This window comes from Schistocerca americana, chromosome 6 (genome assembly GCF_021461395.2).
Source record: "Schistocerca americana isolate TAMUIC-IGC-003095 chromosome 6, iqSchAmer2.1, whole genome shotgun sequence".
Lineage (NCBI taxonomy): Eukaryota > Metazoa > Arthropoda > Insecta > Orthoptera > Acrididae > Schistocerca > Schistocerca americana.
The window spans coordinates 475,162,486-475,187,238 of record NC_060124.1 but is presented as its reverse complement, the minus strand read 5'-3'; the positions used below and the strand labels follow the sequence as shown (position 1 = coordinate 475,187,238).

Below are 24,753 nucleotides of genomic sequence, written 5' to 3'. Positions count from 1 at the left end.
AAGTATTTGGTACTGACTATGAATGTGATATATAGGTCCAACCCTGTGATAAACACAGGCAGGATGGCAGAAACTGGAAAATGAGATAGAGTTATTACTGTCTCTGGCTTGGAGTGAATAGGTTAATTCCTATTTACGAGAAAACTAATGCAATACTGTTTAGAAACATCATAAGAAAAACAAATGAACTGATCAAACTGCAAATGCTACATGTAAGAGTAGTTTAAAGTACAAAACTGTCACTGTCAATGGTATTTGGGATGGATAGATCATATTGCCACCATACGCAACAAACATAGCAGTGCTGTTTTTGCTCTCAGACAAATTAAGCCACTAATAAGTGGAGATGACCTGCACATGGTGTATTTTTCATACTTCAATGCTGTAACAAGCTAAGATATAGAAATCAGAGCCTACTCAACTCATCCAATGAAAACACTGAAGTTACAAAAAAGAGCAATTAGAATAAGAGGAAACATACAAAAATGACACTTCTGCAAGTCTCTATTCATAAAAAACAAGATTCTAATTTTCTACAGTTTGTACATACCCAAAATTATGTTCCTTGCTTGGGATCTTACAGATAAATACAACAAAAATGAAAAGATACACCACCACCCCACACTGGATCAAATTAAGAATACAACAGCTTCACAAAACTGAAATTGACAGAAACAGTGGTTACATGTCAGCAAAGTTGTACAACTGTTTACCACTAAACATCACTAATGCCAAATCAAAAGTTAAATTTAAACACTTTAATAAACAGCTGCAACAGCTGCTATTAGAAAACCCTTTCTATTTATCAGAAAATTTTTTTCAAATGAAAATAACTAAATTAAACAGACAGAGTTACGAAATGAAAATGTACACAGGAAGAGAGGTAAATGAAAAATAAAATGAGGTAACTTCTTAATCACATTATTCCAGCTAAATGTTGTAACTTGGATACAGTATTATTGTTTTAATTTTTTTATTGATGTAAACAAAACTGGAGTTAAAATGTCTGTCTTTTGTCTGATATTTAAAATGATGTAACATTGGTGTAGAATTATTGCTATTACATTTTTTTTTTTTTCATTTCTGTCATCAAGAACTTTGTGCTGTTACCTCTTCTGCACTGCATGGCAAATGTTGATGATGGATATTTCCCCTGGCATTTAGGTTCAAATCACATGTTTTGAGCCCCGGTCTCACCTTACTGGCACGTATTTCTAACATCACAGTGGGGACGGGTGCAATGAAAAATGAAACATGGAAAATATTTAATGGTTTGAAAAGAAAAAAACTATGACATGATTCTGCAGTTATTATGAATCTCACAAGTTATGCCTTCTAGACTGTTTAAGGAGATTCTATTTATTAAATTACTTCATGTAACATGTTCCGGCTACTTCATCATTGGACCTAAATTTAGAACTTCCAAAATAATGTTTAGTGTCAATATACAGTAAATCCTTTGGCAATGTAAGATATCTAAATAGTATTATTTGGTGTGGGGGGGGGGGGGACTTTTTAAAGCTTTTTCTCTATGCCTCATTTCCATTAAATCAATTCTGACATTATTCATTTTTACAGTTAGTCTTCACTGAATCATTACTCCCTTCTTGGGAAATAAGCATACTATGTTTGACTGCCATTTGTTGAAAAGTTCCATCTGTACCAATATTTGAACATGTAAAATGTTACTGTACACAGGTAAATTACAAACATCTCTATTTTATTTTAATTATTTATTTTCATACAGCCAATACAATCTCAAGCACATACAGTAGACAACATTTACAGTTTCATTTATCTAATACTATTTGATGCTGGTACATAGTTTGTTCTATCAGGAACAGATAGCAATCCATTAACACACATCATAAGAGTCTGAACAAATGTCAATATACTTTTAATTTACTAACAGCAAAATGTTTCCATACACCAACACAGATTCTCATTTAGCCAAAACATACTATATTGTTCCTTCCAGAAAAAAAGCCAACACTCCTTTTATTTCATACAGTCACACACAGCAAGAACACAGTAAATGGAAAAAGTCTTGTACTTTCTTTAAAATAGTTTAGTACTAATCATAGAGCAGTGGCAGAATTACAGCCAGTCCCTTCTTGTTTGATTATTTATTTCAGAGAAGTATACTGAAATCCTTCAGAGAAACAGTTTTTATCCCATTATTCTTTTATCAGGCATGGCTTACTATATAATCACTTTAACATCTAGAAATTCTTCAGACTGTATTCACGAACTGAAATACTTAGTATTTCTAGCACTTCATCACGATGTCAATGCAAGTCTCAACATGTTACCAAATGTTCTACTTTGTAGACATGATAGACTCCGTACGGTTTGTAACTCTTTAAAGTTCTTCTTCTTGCTCTTGGTTCCAATGTCACCTTTGATTTGCACTTACAGAGGTACTGCGTCCAAAGCTGTAACAGTTCACATGAGATACTTATAATAACAAAACATGGAGCAAATTGACACATGTATATTGTAATACAGTAATATTCAAACACATATGATAGCAATTTGCACTATAGTTTCATAAAATAATTTCTTCATGCTCTCTACCAAAAGGTTGAGGCCTACTCAAATAGGAGGAGCCAATATTAGCTGGCAGTTTCAAGAAAACAGCGCAATTAGCTGTGCACTAATTATGCAATGTCACCAATAAGTATTGCATAGCAAGATAAATCAGTTACTTTGTGCATCAAAGAGAACGTAAATTAATATATGATTTTTCTTTGTCCATTAAAATAGCTAAGTCCAAAACAGTTGCAGTATGAGTAGTAGCAAAGTTTTCAAAAATAGAAAGAGTTAACCAATTCATTTTGCACACTTTTTTTCATGTTGGTCATTGTCCTCAAGGTGGAAAGTATCAACTCAACCTAAGATAGTAATAAGTGAAGCTGAGGAAGTCATAAAACATTTATCTCCTACATATTTATTTAAGGTTACAGAGATACTAAATGTAACAAATAATTACAATTGAAATTTTATACTTTCGGTTTTATTAAGTATAAAGTACTTTCAAAATGGCTGTAGAACATAATAAATGCTCATTTTCTGTATAAATTGAATATTCATATGAAAATCTAGGCTGTTCAATCATTTTTACATTTGACTTCACATTGTATCTTCTCATGCCACAGTTGGAACAACTTTCCCTCTCCAAGATTTCCTTATTTTTCCTTCTCCCTGCCTCCAGTCTCTCCATTTATGCAAACCCATTAACTACTCAGAATATTTGTGCCCAGGAGATCATTGGATTTGTTTTAATTTGTATTTGTATCAATCCTGTTACATATTTACCTAGTTCAGCAATTGGTAAGTGTGCTTCCATTCTATCTCAGAGAGTGTTATTCTTTATCAGTGAACCTAATTGCTTCTGCATTTACACCTATTGCTAATTCCACAACACTTGTCTTTGTTTTTATTTTGGTTACCTAACCATCTTACATTATTACACTAGAACTGGATGAAATTGGTCTTAGTCCTGACAGCTGAAGAAATATTTATCACATAACTTGGTTGAGAAAAGAGGAAAAATTACAGTGGAGAGTTACTAATCTCCACATTATTCTCCAGATTGTCATATGGATGACAGGCTGATATCTTTGTGGGTAATCTACACTTTGAACTGGGATTTTATTGTTGACAGCATCTTTGGTGCTATTTGAGAGAACTAGGATATGCATTGACATCAGTTTTCAGTCAGAGAGGTGTATTCCAGCTTCCCACATGAGATGCTGTGACTGGGGCTACCTGCTGCGATGTCTAAGAATTTTTAGCGTATTCTAGCCGGGACCTAGATAAAGACCAGAAAATTTTCGCAACTTAGGGTGATTTTTCAATATACTTGCTGTGATGTAATTAGGAAAACGTGGCTGCAAGCTGCCATGGTTGGTAGCTGCATTCTCCAAGTAGTTTTGGTTTCATGTATGTGTAGTGCTGTGATATGAGTTCTGTTTACTGCATTTCTACCCAATACTGAATTTCTAGTCAAGAGGTGTAATTATTCTGTTGCTCATTACAACAAAAAATGTCCATTGTTCTGAGTCAGCTATTTATACATTTATCGAGCACATAATAAAATCTTTGAATGATGAAACATCATCAGTGAAGACCTTCTGTGACTTATCAAAGACATTTTACTGCCTCAGTCATAATGTTCTATTACAGAATTTAAGATTTTATGGAACACACAGTCCAACAGATGCCTGATTTACTTAAGAAACAATGGAGGAAGTTATATTAGGCTGTTCAGCTAATACAAAGAGAGAAATTGCATTGGGAGTCTCACAGGAATTGATCATTGGCCCACTACTATACTTGCTTTATGCTAATGACTTAATTTTAATTGAAGTAGGAAGCAGAATTAGTCCTGTTTGTAGACGAGACAATATTGTTGTGAAGCTGAGCAAAGAAGTATCAACAGAGAAAATAGTAAACAATGTTTCTGTGAAAGTTACTAAATGGTTTTGCACAAATGGGCTATCTTTAATCTTCAAAGAAACAGTTTTGTGTTGTCAAAAACATCACAGCTCCTATTAATGTGGTGTACCAACAAGAAGTAATAAACAGGGTAGAAAATTATAAGTTCTTTGCCGTGCATACTGTTGAAAACTTTAACTGGAAAAACGAGGTAATAGACCTGCTAAACCATTTAGGTTCAGCTACTTTTGCCATAAGAATAACTGTCAACTTGGAGACATAGATGTCAGTAAGTTAACATGTACTGCAAATTTTCATTCATTGATGTCTAACAGTATGATATTCTTGGGTAGCTTCTTCTGTAGGAAAAAAGTACTCATTGCACAAAAGAAAATAATTAGAATTATGTGTGGAATTCACACAGGTATATCTTGCAGGTATCTCTTTAAGCAGCTGGGAATATTAACCACAGCCTCATAGTACATTTATTCACTTAGGAAATATGTTATGAACAATCCATCTAAGTTTCAGAGTAACAGAGATACTCATAAGTATAACACTTGGGAGAAAAATGATCTACATTAGCCTTTAATGAATTTAACTTTGGCACAAAAAGGGATGAAAACTTCAGAATTAATTTTCACTCAGCAGCAAAGTGTCTGCTGATATGAAACTTCCTGGCAGATTGAAACTATGCCTTGGACTGTGACATGAACCCGGGACCTGTGCCCAGTGTGCCAAATGCTCTACCAACAGAACTCCCTGAGCACAACTTATGACTGCTCCTCAAAGCTTTACTTCCAACAGTAACTCATCTCCTGCTTTCCAAACTTAAAAGAAGTTCTCTTGCAAAACTTGTGGGACTAGCATTCCAGGACCTGCAAGTTTCACAGAGGAACTCCTCTGAAGTCTGGAATGCAGCAGATGATGTACTGGTGATATTTAAGCCATGGGGAGGGGTCATGAGACGTGTTTAGGTAGCTCAGTGGGTAGAGCACATGCCAGAGAAGGCAAATGTCCCAGCTTTGAGTCCTGTACCAGCACACACAGTTTTGATCTGCTAGAAAGTTTCACCTATAAAACATGTTGACATCCACCCATAGATATAAAATATCCGATAGACATCAGAAATGTTTTCAGATGTAGTTTAAAGAGCTTCCTCATTTAGAACTCTTTCTGTATCATAGAAGTACTTACTCGTTAATAAACTGTCAATGGGCAGCATTCAGGCATATAAATATTATTTTTCTATTCAGTTGTGTATAAGTTTTCTGTTTATTCTGTTGATATGTTCCATGTCATAACATTTCTTGTGAATTTTATCTATGGCTCAAGTAAATGACTATCTAACAACATTACTTTAAAAACTTAGGATATTATGTATAATCATATTTTGAAAAATTAATAGTACAATGCTTGTAGGTATCCTGCTGCAAACAGGTGGTTAAAATAAAAATTTATGTTCTAAATGCAATACACTCTTAATATTTCCTCACTGATAACTACATGAGGCACTAGAAAAATGACGTCTTAGGCCTGCTTGTAAGTAAGGTACATAAACCTAATGCTGTCATTTCACAGAAAATAAACAACTGGGACACGACACACAGAATGCTATATGAGATTGTAGCAGTGGAGGAGACATAGTGACAAATTAATTTCTTATAATATTAAAGTGGCATTAAGAAAATTCTTTTCTAAGTACAGTGTTGCTTTTCTTGTTATTACATGTGTGTGCTTCATGAACATTAAATATGTCATTTTTGCTCATATTGCTTATAGTATATTATTCAGAATTTATGAGTACATTCTTACAATTTCAATTACCTTGTAGGTCACTAAAAAATAAAAATAAAAAAAGAGGTAGCATGACTTAGATATGAAATTTGCATGAAAGAAGTCTTAATGACTTTATTTTCATTGAACATGGCTCTGTATATATCTCATTGTGAAGTAAGTATCACAAAAGCAAATGACATAGCCTCAGAATCACATTTCAAATTACTTTTCTAAAATGCTAGAAAGTTTGCTCTTCTTGCTACAATTGTAGCCACACAAATATACAAAACTTTTTGTAAATATCCTCCTGGTTTTAAAATTGAGCTCATAAGCACTTATCAGAGAGTCTACTCAACTTTGGGCTATCTTGTCTTTGACAAGCATCACTTAGGGGTTCAGTAAGAAAACCTTCAGCACATAAATCACTGCTCATGAACAGTGGCATAAAATTAACTTTGCAGCACACATCTCCAGTAATGTTAAACAATTAAAACTCCAGGTTGGAATATCAATCAACAATATAATGAAAAGATAGACTGCTACTTACCGTGAAGATAACATATTCAGTTGCACAATGAAAAGACACTTACAGATTAGCTTTCAGCCAAAACCTTCTCCAAAAATGGAAACACACATAGATTCATTCACGCAAAAGCTGCCAGAGTTGGCGGTTATGTGTGCGTGAGATGTTTTTGCTCGAGTGAATGAATGTGTGTGGTTCCATTTCAGAAGGCTTTGGCCAGAAGTTAATGTGTAAGTGTCTTTTTGTTGCTCCTGTCTACAACTCAACTTGTTATCTTTATGGCAAATAACAATCTTTCCAGTAATATTCAAGTATGTCCCTGAAATATGAAACAATTAAAATTAAATCTTGTGATGCTTTCTCAGACCTTGTAGTGACTTCTTTGTAATGGTTATGACATCTGGCAAAAATAGCCTTAAAATTTCTCCTTCCAGAAGAGAAAGCACATGTACATTATTCTAGTGAGTCTGAACTTAATAAAATGATTTTGTAGCTAAACTAGCATTGTTGTTGAGAGTATCTTGTCAGTAGAAATCTTTGGCATCCCCTGGCTCACTGCAGACTAATTTCTTAATTTTTTTAGTCTAAAAGCATTTCAAAATCTACTTCAGAAAAATACGTGTACAGATGAGAAATATGCATAATATAGTATGATTGTCATGATCTTGGCAGACTGTGCAAGGCAGAACCATGGACTGCCTTACATGATCAAGATACCAGTAATTAGGTGTGGAACTTTAGCCTCTAAGGAAGCTTCAGCATCAAGGTCTGTGTGATTACTGGAAACAAATTCTGAGATAGGATATAGAAGTACACAACTGAACCTTGCATGCTGGAAAGAGAGCATTTCACTACATTGTCAACAGCAAGTACCGTACCACAAGTGAATGATAATGGTTAAATGGAAAGATGGATGCAAGACGGCTGAATGTTCTGTTCAGTTCAAACAAGCAGAGAGGCATGCAAATTATTCAGCTCTGAACAATACAGAACTCATAACCAATCAACAAAGACTGTTGAGTTTGGTCATCTAACCTTCAGTTTTGCTGTATTGCTTTTCTGTTACCAATAAAATTTTTTCGATAAAAATGACATATAATTTGTGTTTGCTGCAACTCCTGAGAGTGCACGTCCTTTGTAAGGAAAGTTTTACAAATACTACTCAGTACTCAGAATCTTTTTTGAAATGTTTGTGAAACATTACCAACATAGCTATCTCCAACTAATAAATAAATAGTTGACAAAAATCAAACAGTTAATTGCCTTGAAGCTGCGTATGAGAAGCAAACCTGGAAAAGCAGGGTCAAAGAGCCAAGATAATTTGTTATACTGGTTCCAAAAATTTCAAAATTTAGATTTCAAACAGATGCAACCATTTAGAGAATGTGGTTCTCAAATTTCTTCTTGAAATAATGACAGAAATCATCATATTTTAAACAGACAATTACTTAAGCAATATACTACAGTGTAGATCACTTGAAAAAATCTTTGAACTCTGGTTGGAAGAAAGCATGTTTGAAGATAGATGTCAGTTATCCAACAAAAGTCTATTTACAAAGTTAACAATTGTTAAGTGAGGAATCTAGTAATATACTGTAGCCCCACACATATTGCTCCTATAGAGACTTCAAGGGCAATATTAGACTAATTACAGTGGAAGTAGTCATGTACATTCAAACATGTATATGAAAAAAAAAAAGAAAGAAAGAAAAACTCGAATAAGAGGTACATTGGGGACACCTTCTACCACACAGTTTACAATAGTTTGCAGAGTATGGATATAGCTTTAAATGTAGGTAATCAGATGACACAGAAATGAAAAAGAAATATATAAGTCTCTATAAGATTTCAGCCAGGTTGAAAAAAAAAGTGTGTGTGTCAATGGCGAAACAAACAGAATGATGTTCCTTATGCATAAAATAGAGCAGTAAAAGTTTGTTTATTAGTTCCAGATAATTTTTATGCCATATTCTGATGCAATATCCATGGTGCACAATAGTTTTATCAGCCATCAGGTGGTAAATGAATATTCTGTTAACACAACAATGTAGGAAAATATAGATTGCTAGTTAAAGTACTCTGGAATACTCTCTTTCAAACTCTGAAGGTGGCAGGGGTAAAATACAGGGAGCGAAAGGCTATTTACAATTTGTACAGAAAACAGATGGCAGTTATAAGAGTCGAGGGGCATGAAAGGGAAGCAGTGGTTGGGAAAGGAGTGAGACAGGGTTGTAGCCTCTCCCCAATGTTATTCAATCTGTATATTGAGCAAGCAGTAAAGGAAAAAAAGAAAAATTCGGAGTAGGTATTAAAATTCATGGAGAAGAAGTAAAAACTTTGAGGTTCGCCGATGACATTGTAATTCTGTCAGAGACAACAAAGGACTTGGAAGAGCAGTTGAACGGAATGGACAGTGTCTTGAAAGGAGGATATAAGATGAACATCAACAAAAGCAAGACGAGGATAATGGAATGTAGTCAAATTAAATCGGGTGATGCTGAGGGGATTAGATTAGGAAAAGAGACACTTAAAGTAGTAAAGGAGTTTTGCTATTTAGGGAGTAAAATAACTAATGATGGTCGAAGTAGAGAGGATATAAAATGTTGACTGGCAATGGCAAGGAAATCGTTTCTGAAGAAGAGAAATTTGTTAACATCGAGTATAGATTTAAGTGTCAGGAAGTCGTTTCTGGAAGTATTTGTATGGAGTGTAGCCATGTATGGAAGTGAAACATGGACGATAACCAGTTTGGACAAGAAGAGAACAGAAGCTTTCGAAATGTGGTGCTACAGAAGAATGCTGAAGATGAGGTGGGTACATCACGTAACTAATGAGGAGGTATTGAATAGGATTGGGGAGAAGAGAAGTTTGTGGCACAACTTGACTAGAAGAAGGGATCGGTTGGTAGGACATGTTTTGAGGCATCAAGGGATCACAAATTTAGCATTCGAGGGCAGCGTGGAGGGTAAAAATCGTAGAGGGAGACCAAGAGATCAATACACTAAGCAGATTCAGAAGGATGTAGGTTGCAGTAGGTACTGGGAGATGAAGAAGCTTGCACAGGATAGAGTAGCATGGAGAGCTACATCAAACCAGTCTCTGGACTGAAGACCACAACAACAACAACAGTTAAAGTAAAGAAGACACATTATGTTGCAGATAGGCACAATTAAAATACACTTATATAAGCTTTGGGCCACAGACTTCATCAGTCATATACATGAGGTGTGCTTACTTGTGTGTATGAATGGTGTGTGTCTCTCTTTTATTCATGAAGTCTGTGTCCAAAACCTTGTGTAAGTGCCTGTCTGCAACTTAACATGTCTTCTTACAGTTGTTGATGTTCGTATCTGGAGTTTCCATTGTTTTACTCTGTTAATATTAAAATAATTGAAGGTACAGACTGTGGAGCGAAGAACAGCAATCAATTGTGAAAGTCATAATTTTATTACAACATCATGATCAATTGCTATTCTTTTCTCCATGGTCTGTCTTCAATGACTGCTGCACATGAGGGGATCATATGGATCCTAATCTGATAAAAATTGAAGATACATATGTCATAATGTCTACAAAAATTATTGTTTCATCTCCTAGCTTTTACTGTGATCGACAGTAACACAACACAAGATGATTTGATGCAATCATGTCTGATTGTCAATTAAGATGCTGATAATTTTATTTTGTATGAAAAGAGAAATTGAAATTACAATTGTTACAAATTAGAAAGAAACAGGATGACAGGTCAGTGATTATCTACAGGTGGTAGATTGCATCACAAGTTACTTTTGGAACGATAATTACATCCTTCAGGGGGAAGGGGGAGGAGAGGAAATAACTGGTTGAGATTGGCTGGACAGGGGCAGTGGTCTTTTTCCACTCAGTATTCATACTAAGAGGAACATACCAATTTTATGGAAAAAGATAGGTAAAGATGAAGTAATAATTATCAGAAATAGTAGGAGATCCAAGGTACTACACCAGTAAGCTCTGTTCCTGCATCAGTTTGGAGATTTTAGAAGGGACACAGTGAGAATAATAATAAACTGAAATAAATTAAAACCTCAGAAAAGAGAAAGAAGAGGGAGGAAAAGAACAAAGGAGGAGGAGGAGGAGGAGGAGGACAAGAAGGTTATTGCACATATAGTTGGGAAAGCATGAATAGGTAAATAATAAGAGGTAACTTATGTAAGGAATAAGATGTCAATATTTCTACAGCTAAGCAAAGTTATTGGTATACTATGCTCAGGATCCAGACCATGGTAAAACTGTTTTAGATTGCAAAATATTCCTCTGACAACCATGCCTCCATCCTTGCTACCCTCCCTGTTTACCTTTCCCTCTTGCTTCATAACCTGGGTTGTGAGTAACTGAATCCACTTTCCCTTCTCTCCTTTCTTTCCCCTCTCTCCTCCCTGATGAAGGAACAAATTTCCAAAAGCTAGGAACGTAAATTTTCTGTTCTGTTTTGTGTATCTATTGGCTGTACGGAGCTGAGGTAAGTACTGCCAAGCCCCTCTATCTCTCTGTTAGTATTTGTTGCACAAATATTAGAGTAGGTGTCATCATTCAACTATTTGGTTTGTTAAATTGGACTTGATACTAATGAAGAATAGAAACAAAGCTGGTCACATGTAAGTATATAAGATCTCTTCTAAAGTAATGGGAATGTTGTAATTTTGTGTGTTGTACTAGTCAGAGTCATGCTATTTTCCCATTGTCGTGTTGTTAGCCACATCTGAAAAGTATTTGTTGCTCTCTACATTAATTAAGGATTCATTTTAACTTGGACTTTTCAATTTCTTTTATTTTATTTTCTCATGCACAATGAAAATTGAATTATACTAACAATAAAAGTGACACCATGTTAAATCCCAAAGATCATAAGGCTATTATGATCTCAGTAGCATAGCTGGTTTAGAAATTCAGCTAAGCTTGCTGTAAACTGAATTTCATGACCAGTTATTGCTATTCTCCTTGATTTTTCACACTCTATAGAGTCCGGTTGTTGGTTCTTCAGGCAGTTTATCATTTTCATTCATTAGGTATGTGGGTTTTAATCAATTTATGGAGAAATTTTTATCTGGTTTTTCATCTTAAGTCCAAAAATTTTTGAAGTCCTTTCAATTACTTTGTATGGTCCCTCATATGGAGGCTCTAATACTTTCTTCACTCTGTCAACTCTTACAAACACATGTGTTGAGTTGCTGAGGTCCTTGTGTATGAACGTGTGTTATCTTTGCTTTGTGGTGATAAAGTATAGGTTTCAAATGATTCATATATTGCTTCAATTGGGGAAAAAATTGAGGTATGGCTGCATCCCTTTTTGTGCCATACTCTCAGAAAATATCACCCAGTATTCTGATAAGCCATTTCTGCAATTGTAGAATTAATGTTTTCCCTGATGGAACATTGAAAGTTAAGAATGATTGCAGGTATTATTTGAGTACATTTAGCAGGTGATGGGCACAGATGGCTGCTTTAAGTGCCCAATAAAATCTTTCAATTTTTCCATTTGAATGAGGGTGATACACAGTGTTTTGGGTTTGGTTGCAACCACATATTTTTAATAGTACTTGGAACAGCTCAGAGTTAAAATGTGTTCCACTGTCAGTCACTATTTGGCATGGCATTCCAAGTCTAGTGATCCAATAATTGAAAAATGCTTGTGGTACTGCTTCCACTTGTCTGTGTTTTGAAGAGGTATCACCTCCAGCCAGTTTGTAACTCCATCAGTGCATGTTAAACAAGAATTATATTCATCAGAAGGAGGCGTTGATCCTATTTAGTCAAGGAGAATCATTCTTAAGTGTTCATTATTCCTAGGAAAGTGACGTAAATGGTGCTTGAGCATGTCATAATATCTTGTTTTTCTGAGAAACGGTTCATGATTCCACCCACATATAGTTTTTTTATATTGTTCCAGACAAACCTTTCTGAGATCATGTTTACGGTCATCTTAAAGCCTGGATGAGCCAGATTATGATAGTGTTGGAAAATAGGATGACTAAATGGTTCTGGAATATAAGGGCGAATAATTTGTGTTGATTCATCACATCACAATTTTTTTACTCCATGTGTCAAGTGGTATTTTAGTTTAAGTGATGGATGACAGCTCGACTGGAGTTGATGAAACTCTTTGTCATCTTCTTGTGCTTGGGATATATCTTCATGGTTAATTGAAACTAATTCTTCAAGCCTAGATAAGCTCTCAGCAATGACACTTTTGTGCAGGGAGGAGACCCCCCAAGAGGGATCATTGCCGACAAAATTTTATTTAAATAAATTTTCAATGCATAATGTTCGGCCGTAGCCGGCTTGGGCATACTGTGGTGGAAGGTGCTGGCCGGAAGACCATGGTCGGCACATTCCTGCCACGTGCTCCTCGGTCAGACTCAAGTCCCACGGGTTGGTTGCGCTGACGGGGGTACGCTACTAGCAAGGCGCGTTGGCGGAATCAATCCTCCAATCAGAGACTAATTGTGTGATCATGTGGGGACGCGGCCGGGAGCGGCGAGGGCGGCTTGGAAACAGCTCTGCGCTCTCTTAGCTTCTGACCTCGGCCCCGAGTAGTCACTCCTCTAGCCTCTGCCTCTCTGATGAGCAGACGGCAACCCCTCTTGGGGCTGCTCAGCCCTACGTAGGCACCATTGTACCATCATTACAAGAATAAACTGGGTCCATTCCACTCAATTAATTTTCATTTTACAAAGCCCTCCGCTCCTGACTTCTATCCTGACGAACACTTTCTTTACCAGGTATATGTCCCAGATCTGTAGTAAATTGAAAAATGTACTGGAGATAACATAATTGGATTGATGCTGATCTCTGATTCTTTTAAATAGTTGACAGAAGCAACTCTGTGTCATATGTGGAATACTTTTTCTGTGCCATTGTAAACTTTTTGAAAGAAAATCCAATTGGCGCCACTGTTTATCTTGCCACTGTTACAATGCCACACCTACCACAAAATCTGATACATCCACAATTAATGCAAATTGATTGTACAAAAATGGTTCAAATGGCTCTGAGCACCATGGGACTTGACATCTGAGGTCATCAGTCCCCTAGAACTTAGAACTACTTAAACCTAACCAACCTAAGGACATCACACACATCCATGCCTGAGGCAGGATTTGAACCTGTGACTGTAGTGGTTGGGTGGTTCCAGACTGAAGTGCCTAGAACTGCTTGGCCACACCGGCCGGCTTGATTGTACAAAGCAGGTAATGTTAAAAGCATAGTTTTTGAGGGATTGTCTTTGTATTTTTGGAACTGACACTCACTTCTATCCATCCAACATGTCTTCAGTCATTTTTAGTTGTTCGTTATAAGTATTCATTCAGCAGAGCTACGTGTTCAGCAGCATGTTCCAAAGGTGAATGATAAAAATTGATGATTCCTAAGAAAGCTCTTAGTTTATGAATTGTTATGGATCATTTTTAGTTCATTAGTGTCATAATCCTTTCTGTATCTGGCTTTGTTCCTGCAGGTGTAATTAAATTCCTAAGAATGTTAGCTGTTTTACACTGGATTTTAATTTTCCTACATTTATTATGAGACTATATTTATACAACTGTTTAGAGAGTAAATTTACATGCTCAACATGTTGCTCTGGAGACTGAGCTGTTACTAAAATATCATTCAAATATGGGACACACATGTCTAGTTCAGTTTCATCTTCATGTATAAATCTCTGAAATGTGCTGGGTGTAGTACAAAGCCCAAATGGCATATAATTAAATTCATGTAGACCAAAAGTTGTAATAATAGTTGATTTTAGTTTGTCTTCTACAGCTAATGGAATTTGGTAATATGCTCTGAGTAAGTCAGTCTTGAGAATATCTTTTAATTTTGAAGCATGAAATTTACCCAACAGCTGGTGGAATTTGATATGAGTCTGGGAGAGTCCTGTCATTCAGATGGCGCTAATCTCCACTGACTCACCAGTGATTATTTGACATTATAACAAGGTGTAGTGGAATTACATATAATACCACTATTTAACACAAACTGAAATTCTTTTTTAGCAATTTGCAATTTATGTGGGTCCAATCTACGAGTCCTACTGCAAACTGGTGGACCACTTGTAGTAACACGATTCACGTTTCCGTCGCACTTCACCTAGTGTAGACCGGGAACTGTCTGCTAGACCTGCCCGATGTGAACTGACTGGGCATGGCCCATGTTGCCTGAGTTGTTGTTGTTCCGCTGGCAGAGGGTGTGGACAAATTCTCGCGTGCCCTCTGGTGGACGGGACTTTACTTGCGGCAATTACTGTCCGTGATGCGCCGTGCTGACATGCGCCTTCCGCGATCTTTCTGGTGGCTACTGCACTCCTCCTCCTTCGGGGGGTGAAGCCACTGTGACCCACTGCATCCAAAAGGGGAGCGTCGTGCAATAGCGATGACCTCCATGTCCATTGGAAAGCTGGAGTCAGGGGGATCTGCCAACCCTCAAGCTGGAACCTTTGAATATGGTTGGAAGTGACCCACCTGAAGAGGGCCCCTGTCATCCCACCACCGGAGCCCAGGACAGAACGGGCGACAAGCTGTTGAACTCCGGATCCTGGTCCACTTCGGGAGGGGCAAGACCCAGCGGCGGGGACGATGGGGAAGGGATGACCACAGGTGAACCAGCCTCCTGAGAAACAGGGCCTGCGAGGGGGGCCGGCTCTCGCCGGGGCATCTTGAACTAGGGCGATGCTGGTGCTGGAGCTACTGGAGGCCACCAAGGCTGAGAACCATCGCAGTGTGGCGGAGTCGCAGGTGGGAGGGGCGGTAGCCTCCCCTGAGAAAACAACACAGGTGCTGGCAATGGGGAAGCCGGCGCCTGAGGGGTCGGAGGGTGTGTGCCCAAACATGGACGTAGCTGATTTTGGTGACAACGTACCTCACGGTCCCCTGCCTGCAAGGGGTAGAGCCGGCGGCCATTGCGGTTCAGGACCACTGCTGGTATCCAACATGGATTGTGACCAAACCCATGTGCCCAGACCGACATACCCGGTGGAAAGCTGGGTACCCCGTTTTGCGAAGACTGGCAAGGACCAGGCTGGAGGAGGTGCAGCAGAGTCCTAGGTTGGTGCCTGTGGAGGAGCTCTACGGGGCTGCATTCTCCCATCGGTGTGGTCCGGTATGCCGTCAGGAAAAATGTCAATGCCTTTTCTGCAGGAAATTCGTGCGCATACTTTTTCATCTGCGTCTCAAATGTGCACACCATGCGCTCTGCTTCCCCATTCGATTGTGGATGAAAGGGGTGAGAGCAAACGTGCCGAATACCGAAGCACCTACAAAAATCTTGGAAGGTCTGCGAAATAAACTGAGGTCCATTGTCTGATACCAGGGTGACTGGCAGACCTTTCACAGAAAAGATTTTTGCTAGTGCCTGGATTGCAATTTCTGAAGTGGTTGAGGAGCAGCGAACCACATATGGGAATCTGGAATAAGCATCAATGACAATGAGCCAAAACCCATTGATAAACAGGCCCGCAAAATCTATGTGAACACGCTCCCATCTGAGTTGTTGTTATTCCACTGGCAGAGGGTGCGGCCAAATTCTCGCGTGCCCTCTGGTGGATGGGACTTTACTTGTGGCAATCACTGTACATGACGCGCCGTGCCGACGTGCGCCTCCCACGATCTTTCTGGTGGCTACTGCACCACTGGACATTGTGGTATAATGCTACACTTGCACTTCAACACCTTTGGTGCTATGGACGGTTTTGTTAGTTTAGTAAATTTCTCCAAAAGTCTGGAAAGCATGCACATTGCACAGAGTGAGCATATTCAGTCATTAATATTCACAGCAGTTACCTCTTCTGAAATCTTTAATTTGGTGGTGTTGTTGTTGTCCCTCAACTTTTTTTTTTAGGTCAGTAAGTAAACCATAACAATGCAGGAAATCTGCTCCCAGTATGTCTTTTTATACATTTGCTAGAATGAATGGCCATTCAAAATTATGGTTTAGCCTTAAATCAATGGTTAACTGCTTTTAACCATTTCTGACCCATTTGAGGCATAAAGACTGAAGTCAGAGGGTTTAACTTTCTTGTTTTTTGAAACTGGTATAACAAACAAATCTACACCGCTATCTACCAGAAAGTATCTTCCATAATTTAGATCTTTAACAAATAGGTAATATTTGCTGCTTGATGTTGGTACTGGGGAGAACATTTGGCTATTGTTGTGTCTACCCTTTCTAGCTATACTTATTTTGGCATTGGCAAGGTTGGACATACCTTTCAAACTCACATCATGTGCTAAATTTAAAATAATAATAGCAACATTTACTATTTCTACTGAATTTTGCTCTGCTTCTACTTGTATTGTGTGATCTTTGCTTACTTGTTAATCTCATTTTCCAATTCTTCAGTCCTTAAGAGAATATCTCAGAGTGACATGGAAGATGATGATGATGAAGTGAACTGAATTGATGCAGTTTAAACCTCCGCAGCAGATTGCATTTCGACCATACAATTTGAGATAGCTTATACGAGGTGGAATCCAAAATTTTCGGGACTGGTGCTGCCATCTGGAAAGTAGGATTAGTAGATCTTTGCACCGATAGGTGGTGAGAACTGCATATCTGATGAGTCAGTGTGTGGAGTGGCATTCAGCTGTGAGGACATGTTGCGTGTACACAGCGATTTCCATAATACTCTGTGTTTGGTGTGTCGTGATTTTAGGATGGATCCACGAACAGAATAGTGCATGTGTATCAAATTCTGTGCGAATCTCAGAAAAAGTGCTACAGAGACCCTTGCAATGATTCAACAAGTGTTTGGAGGATACAGCATGATCCGTATGGGTGTGTTTGAGTAGCATACTTGGTTCAGGCCTGGCCATACAGATGTCGAAGATGATGCTCACACTGGAAGGCCCGTTGCCAAACTTCAACAACTGGTTCGTGCCAATTGACATCGAACCATTCAAGACCTTGTGGATGAAGTGGGTATTGGTTATGGGATATGTCAGCGAATGTTGTCTGATGAAATGGGCATTTTTTGTGTAACTGCAAAATTTGTACCAAGGGTTGGACCTTCGTCAGACCGCATCTGATGATCCAACCTTTTTGTCATGGATTGTCACCGACGACGAGAGCTGGATTTACAGTTATGACCCAGAGACAAAGCAACAATCATCCCAGTGGAAGAGCCTGGACTCTCCAAGACCCAAAAAAGTGAGACAGGTGAAGGGCAAAGTGAAGAGCATGATCATCATTTTCTTTGATACCAAGGGAAATGTGCACAAAGAATACATACCACCCAACCAAACAGTGAATTCCGCATACTACTTTGATGTTTTGCAATGGTTCCATGAAAATGTGCGGTGATAATGGCCTGAACGTTGGCATCAAGGGAACTGGCTACTGCATTACAACAATGTGCCCTGTCACATGTCCTTGCTCGCCAGGATCTTTTTGGCAAAATACAACATGGCGGTTGTACCCCACCCAACATACTCACCAGATTTGGCACCTTGTGACTTCGCGCTATTCCCAAAACTGAAACTCAATTTGAAAGGCCATTGATTCAACGCTCTAGAGAGGATTCAGGAAGCATTGCTGGTGGTGATAAACACCCTCAAAGACCAGGACTTCCAGAAAATGTTTGACCAGTGGCAGAAGTCTGGGACTGGTTTGCACGAGCAAATGGGAACTACTTCGAGGGTGATGGTGACCATAGGTCCAAAGTTAAGGTTTTCAACAGATGGCAGCACCAGTCCAAAAAATTTTGGATAGCACCTCATTCACTGTTTCGTCTGATGTAACTAAAATTCTTTGAATACTACAAAAAATTTTGTGAACCTAAAGTGTTTTTAACATCATGACTGACTCATTTGTACCAGCATAGCCACACATTTTTCTTAATAATTGGCTTTGCATTACCAAGTTCTAACCTCTCAAAAGTATTTTAATTTGACATTCTTCACTTGCTTTAAATATGGTCAAAAGTCACTCTTTCGCAAGACCATACTTATTGTTCTCATCAATTGTAACTATATTTTCAACAAATTTTGACTGAGCAAGCAAATAATGATACCAGAGATTGTAAATTGCACTTTGGCTTGACAAAACCAAATGTTTGATTTATTCACCCAAAACAGAAACAGTTTAATGCTTACCTTATCGATTTCTAGCTTATATTCAGGATTATTCCCTTCATGACCATTTTCTGTTGACATTTTTGCATTTTATTAAACACAGTGTGTGACAAATTTGAACTAAAAAAGTCTTGTTGCAAGTGTCTTTGTCAAACCAATCACATCAGGGTCACTAGTTTATTGCACAGTACATACATTAAGGAGTGAATTTAACATAGACTTTTTTTTATTCTATTTTCTCATGTGCCATGAAAACTGAATTATAACAACAATAGAGTAACAACATTCTTTTTTTGTTAAATCCCAAAGATGGTAATGCTATTATGATAACTTTGTCATGACAAACATTTTACAGAAACATACAAATACAAATAGTAATTTGTCATGTTCCCACATATCTGTATAGTGTTAGCCATATTTGAAATTCAGTCAGCTTTAAAAAAGTTACATATGTTTTGATAGGGACACTGAAGATGGTGTGTACTACAGATACCTCAGTACACCATCAGGTGATGAAATTGTGAAAAAAAGTGGAAGAAATGTTTATGAGCAATGCCAAATTCCGATCAAAGGACTCACTGATGATTTTGGCACAGAAATTGAATCATGCTATGAAATTTTTTGATGTTTTGGGTATGAAATGTGTGACAATAAAATTTGTTTCAAAAGTTGAATTTTGGGAGTGGGGGGAAAAAGGTGGTAAAGGCAAGGAGTCACTAGATGAAGTCAGCATCAATGCACAATTACTGTGCAGAATTACTGACATATGTCATAACAGGTAGTGAAACCTGTTATGGATATGGCATCAAAACTAAGGTCCACTCATCCCAGCAAAAGAGAGAGAGAGAGAGAGAGAGAGAGAGAGAGAGAGAGAGAGCCTGCTTACACTTTGTTGATTGTACATGGATCTTTGGCCAATAGCAATACTGTAATGATGCCCTGCCTCCATATTCACCAGGCATGTGTCTCCTTCTGTTCCCAAAAAATGAAGGAAACTTTTGCTGAGAGAGTTAAATACTATCTGAAAGATTGAGTTCTTCAAGTGGTTTTGGGAGTGGAAAGATCACAGTCATATGCAACTCATATATAATGGAGCCATTCTGACAGGGATAACACTGGTGTAGATGAATAAATAAAATTCTTTCCAGAAAAAACAAAAATTTCCATTATCTTTTGGACACAAGACTTTTTGTGGCACTAACCACAAAATGTTCAAGAAAAAAACTGACTATATAGGAGAATAAAGTTGCAAGCAACTGTGTTCCTTCCACTCCTTTTATATGGGAGTGACAGCTAGGTGCCAAAAATGAAAGTACGGTAATTTGCTGCATACACAACACACAGTCCAGAAATGAAATTTCTGAGAATGGCAAGAGGTTATTTTAAAAAGTAATATGAAGCAAAAGAAACAATAATGCTAGTACTAGAGGTGTAGGCAGTCCACAAGAAATTAAACAAGTATTGCAACAGCTGATGTGAACATATATAAAAGATGGCACATAAAAGATTTTCCAAATTAGCTTTAGATTGTAGACCATATGGGAAAAGAAACATCATGAAACCTAAGGAGAAGTGAAAGGAATTTGTAAAGATGGAACAGGCTTAAAAGCCTAATCCAATAAATTAAGAAGAAGATGTAGAAGAAGAATAAGAAGAAGAAGAATGTCGACAGGATAAAGCAGTTAAGAAATAATTAACAGAAAGAATGTGAGGAAAAGGAAAATACAGAAGGCTGAGGGAACTGCAGAAGGGGGGAAAAGGACAGATGATGGAATTTCCTGGCAGATTAAATCTGTGTGCCAGACTGAGACTCAAACTCAGGACCTTTGCCTTTTGCGGGTAAGTGCTCTACCAACTGAGTATCCAAACGTGACTCATGACCTGTCCTCACTGCCAGTACCTCATCTCCTATCTTCCAAACTTTCCAAAATTTCATTCAGGACAGATGATGTTGAACGAATAGAGAAACAGAATAAACATTATATAAAAAAAGGTTAAAATTCTAGAAGACACCAATATAAGAATGATAGGACAGGGTAAGGTTACTGGGTTAGTCAGTGAGGGGATCCAAATGGCCTGTGCAGTGTGACAGGTGTGCCAGAATCATGCTGTAGAGCATGCTTGACACCTGGGCACTACACATCCTCAAAGCAGAGTGTTCTTATGAGTGCATTCTTCCATTCTGCTTAAACATGTACATAACACTCAATGTTTAACCAGGTAGTGCAAAAGATGTAAGCAGCACCACAATAAACGCATGCTGGCATGCTTCAACATTTTCATTGCACTTGGAGAAAACCACGATAACAATATGTTAATAATATATCTACAGCACTCAGATGGTTAAGGTATGAAGCTGATAAATGGTTGTATAATCATGGTGATAAAAATGTAACAATAAAATATCAGTCACTTATGTTTAAAGCACAAAGCAGAAATACTATATGACAGAATTATAACTAATGACTTAGTCACAGTATTTAAGCAGGCCAAGTGTAAAGCATACAGGAAAGAAATATCAAAGACAGTATAGATGAAATATGTAACTACTTTTTATGAGAAACCTGTCTTTCTGTAAAGTATATAGGCTAAAATTAAACAGAAATAGGGAGGCAGACTGGTTAACACCAGGGATTAAAGTAACTGCTGACAAGATGAAAGAATTTGAAAGACAGGTTGTAGTAAAGAGCTCAGCAGTATTGTGAAATATCCTAAAGCTAAAGGCATACACTGGCAACAAAACTCGCCAAGAACAAAGCAAATATGATCTGAAGCACAATTACAAAAAGAACAAACAAAACAGAGAAGTGAGGGAAATTAAATAACTGCTCAATAAATGTTTCAGAAATGATGACATTGAAATTTCTGCTTGCCAAATTCAGTCCAAATACTGGTAAAAAGTTTCAAATGCCAGTGCATTATATTTAGTCTGGTAGACACTGCATACAGTCCCTCAAGAGATTACAAAAATCATAAATCCACTACTTCACTATAATAGTGTATCTTGTATCATTAACTTGCAAACATGTTAAACATTTAAAATTTAAGTATCAGAAATAGGTATTAGTGTCCATTTGCTAAACAATACACAACATGTAAAATTTCTTGATGTCCAGTTGGATTCCAAGTCAAACTGGAAGAGAAAAAGATAAAACCTCAGTGATAATTTTATTATGGACAGAGTGTATACAGAGTGACATAGTTAAACTTCCATTTTCAAAATGCTGTAGAAAGAGAACACTGCTCAGAATAATATCAAATTTGAATAGAATATTATTGATGAAGGGGGAAACAACATGGGAAAAAAAGAAGAAAAAAACAATGAAAACTTGGGCAATAGATGGCAAAGTAAGTATCAGAATATGAACTCCAACAGATGCACGACAATCTTTTCCTTATTTTGCATCTGAGATGCCTGACATGTTGCTATGTTTCCATGGAGGATCACTTGCTGCTGGTACAGATCTTTTACAAGAACAGTGACAGTGTACCAATAGCCCAACGTAAGTTCTTAACAATTAAGGGTATCAAAAGAGGCTCTGGCCTAATGTCTGCTAACGGTCTTGAGGAAATGGTTACAAAATCCAAGAAGAAAGATTCTTTTGAAATGCAGTGTGGTAGAGATGGGAAAGCAGTTGATTCCATGTCTTTCAAATATTTGGTCACAGCGCTGCAGGAGGGATCGAGCAGTGCTGTGCAAACATGCAGTGCATGGAGAATTGCCCAAACATGCCTCTGAGCATAGTGCACAAAATCCTACAAAACATTTGGCATTGATATCCCTACAAAATCATCCTTGTTCAGGAGTTGCTTCTTGCTAATCAAGACAACAATTTGTCCTAAAAGTTCTTGCTCACTTGGAAGTGGACAGTGATTGACCATGGAACATTGTATGGACAAACAAAGCCCATTTCCATCTCCGAGGACGTGTCAGTATTCAGGACTGCTGAATATGGGCAATGGAAAATCCACACACACATCAACTAGTACCATTCATTCTGCAAAAGTGACTTTTGGTGGGGATCATTGGCCTCATCTATCAGTCTATCATAGGGGCAATCATCCATGTTCAGGAGTTGCTTCTTGCTAATCAAGACAACAATTTGTACTAAAATTTCTTGCTCACTTGGAAGTGGACAGTGATTGACCACAGAACATTGTATGGACAAACAAAGCCCATTTCCATCTCCGAGGACGTGTCAGTATTCAGAACTGCTGAATATGGGCAATGGAAAATCCACACACACATCAACTAGTACCATGCATTCTGCAAAAGTGACTTTTGGTGGTGATCATTGGCCTCATCTATCAGTCTATCATAGGGGCAATCATCCATGTTCAGGAGTTGCTTCTTGCTAATCAAGACAACAATGTGTCCTAAAATTTCTTGCTCACTTGGAAGTGGACAGTGATTGACCACAGAACATTGTATGGACAAACAAAGCCCATTTCCATCTCCGAGGACGTGTCAGTATTCAGAACTGCTGAATATGGGCAATGGAAAATCCACACACACATCAACTAGTACCATTCATTCTGATAAAGTGACTTTTGGTGGGGATCATTGGCCTCATCTATCAGTCTATCATAGGGGCAATTTTTTTTTTTTTTTTTTTTTTTTTAGAGGAATTTCAGAAATGCTGGCATTATCAGCTATCTTTTCCCAACAGCCTGGCTGTCCAGATCACCTGATCTTAATCCATGTGACTTCTGACTGTAGGCTTAACTGAAAGATGTTGTGTTCAGTGCTCCAATTACAAATGCAGTAGAAGGCAGGAACTATGCAACAAATTTTGAGTGGTCCCTGAGACACTCCAGTCTGTTGTGGAAAATGCTGTTTCTTGATTTCAACTTGAAGCAGAAAACTGTGGACAGCATATTGAACATGTCTTGTGTCAACCACACAACAATCAGAAACTGATGTCATTTTACTTTTTTTTTTTTTTTTTTTTTTTTTTTTTTTTTTTTTTTTTTTTTTTTTTGCCCAGGACCATTAAAACCTCATGTCATTTTGCTTTTTATGCAGTTTTTGGCCTCAGAAAAAATCAGAACTGATTTTTTCCATCCAATATGGTATGACCTTGCTGTGGTGCATGGGCTTGCCTAATGAAGAGTGCCACAACTGTTGATTGCTGAACTTGAGCGACCATGCACATTGAACAGTATCAACAGTGTAATGTGCAACTCAAACCATAGACAATGTATTGTAAGTCATCTGTCATTTGTAACCAGTCCTTTTTATATTAGGAACTTACAGTACCATCTATTGGTGCAATTCCTTCTGCCCCCTCCCCCTGCCCACCTGCCTCCCTTGCATCAACAATTTTGAAACTGCAACTTTAATTACGGACACCATCTACTCATACAGAACAAGTATAAGGCCACGTTCTTTTCAAAAGAACCATTCCAGTATCTGAATTTACAGATTTAGGGAACTTCTCCCCCCCCCCCCCCCCCCACTTAAAAAAAAGAATAGAAACTAAATCTGGATAACTGGACAAGGATTTGCACCCTGCTCCTCCTGAATATGAGTTCTATATGTTAATCATAGTGCTATCTTACTTCATGCTAAACTGCAACTGCCGAAGGTAAACTAATCAGGAAACACAGTTCAGCATGTTTTACACAAAAATTATATCTCACTGTGTTGATGTGAAGGCTAAATTCTACAACTTTCAGTCTCTATTGTCTCACGAAATTATCTTCTATGGAAGGTAGAAACTAGTCAGCAACTGCAGGAAATAAGCTTACGCTTTATAGATAACTGTGGGTAATATTAAAACACTGGTTGTTAATAATTGCAGCTTCCATAATCACAACACAAGGGACAAAACAAATTCAACTTACCCTTCGGCCTCATGTCTACAGCACAGAATGAGAGCTTCGCTCTGCTAGCAGACATAAAAAAAG

General features: G+C 37.8%; 1 protein-coding gene across 3 annotated transcripts in view; it reads right to left on the bottom strand.

Annotated features, from left to right (window-relative positions):
• Positions 1-1,769: 1,769 nt before the first annotated feature.
• The window catches only part of LOC124619735 (pyroglutamylated RF-amide peptide receptor-like), a 150,229-nt gene continuing 127,245 nt past the window's right edge, over positions 1,770-24,753 (bottom strand). For all 3 annotated transcript variants that reach the window (XR_006980117.1, XR_006980116.1, XM_047146307.1), the window contains exon 7: positions 1,770-2,435. Coding sequence is in view for 1 of the 3 variants with exons in the window: in XM_047146307.1 (XP_047002263.1) it covers positions 2,396-2,435 (40 nt within the window). In the remaining 2 variants the exon portion in view is untranslated. The remainder of the gene's footprint in view (positions 2,436-24,753) is intronic.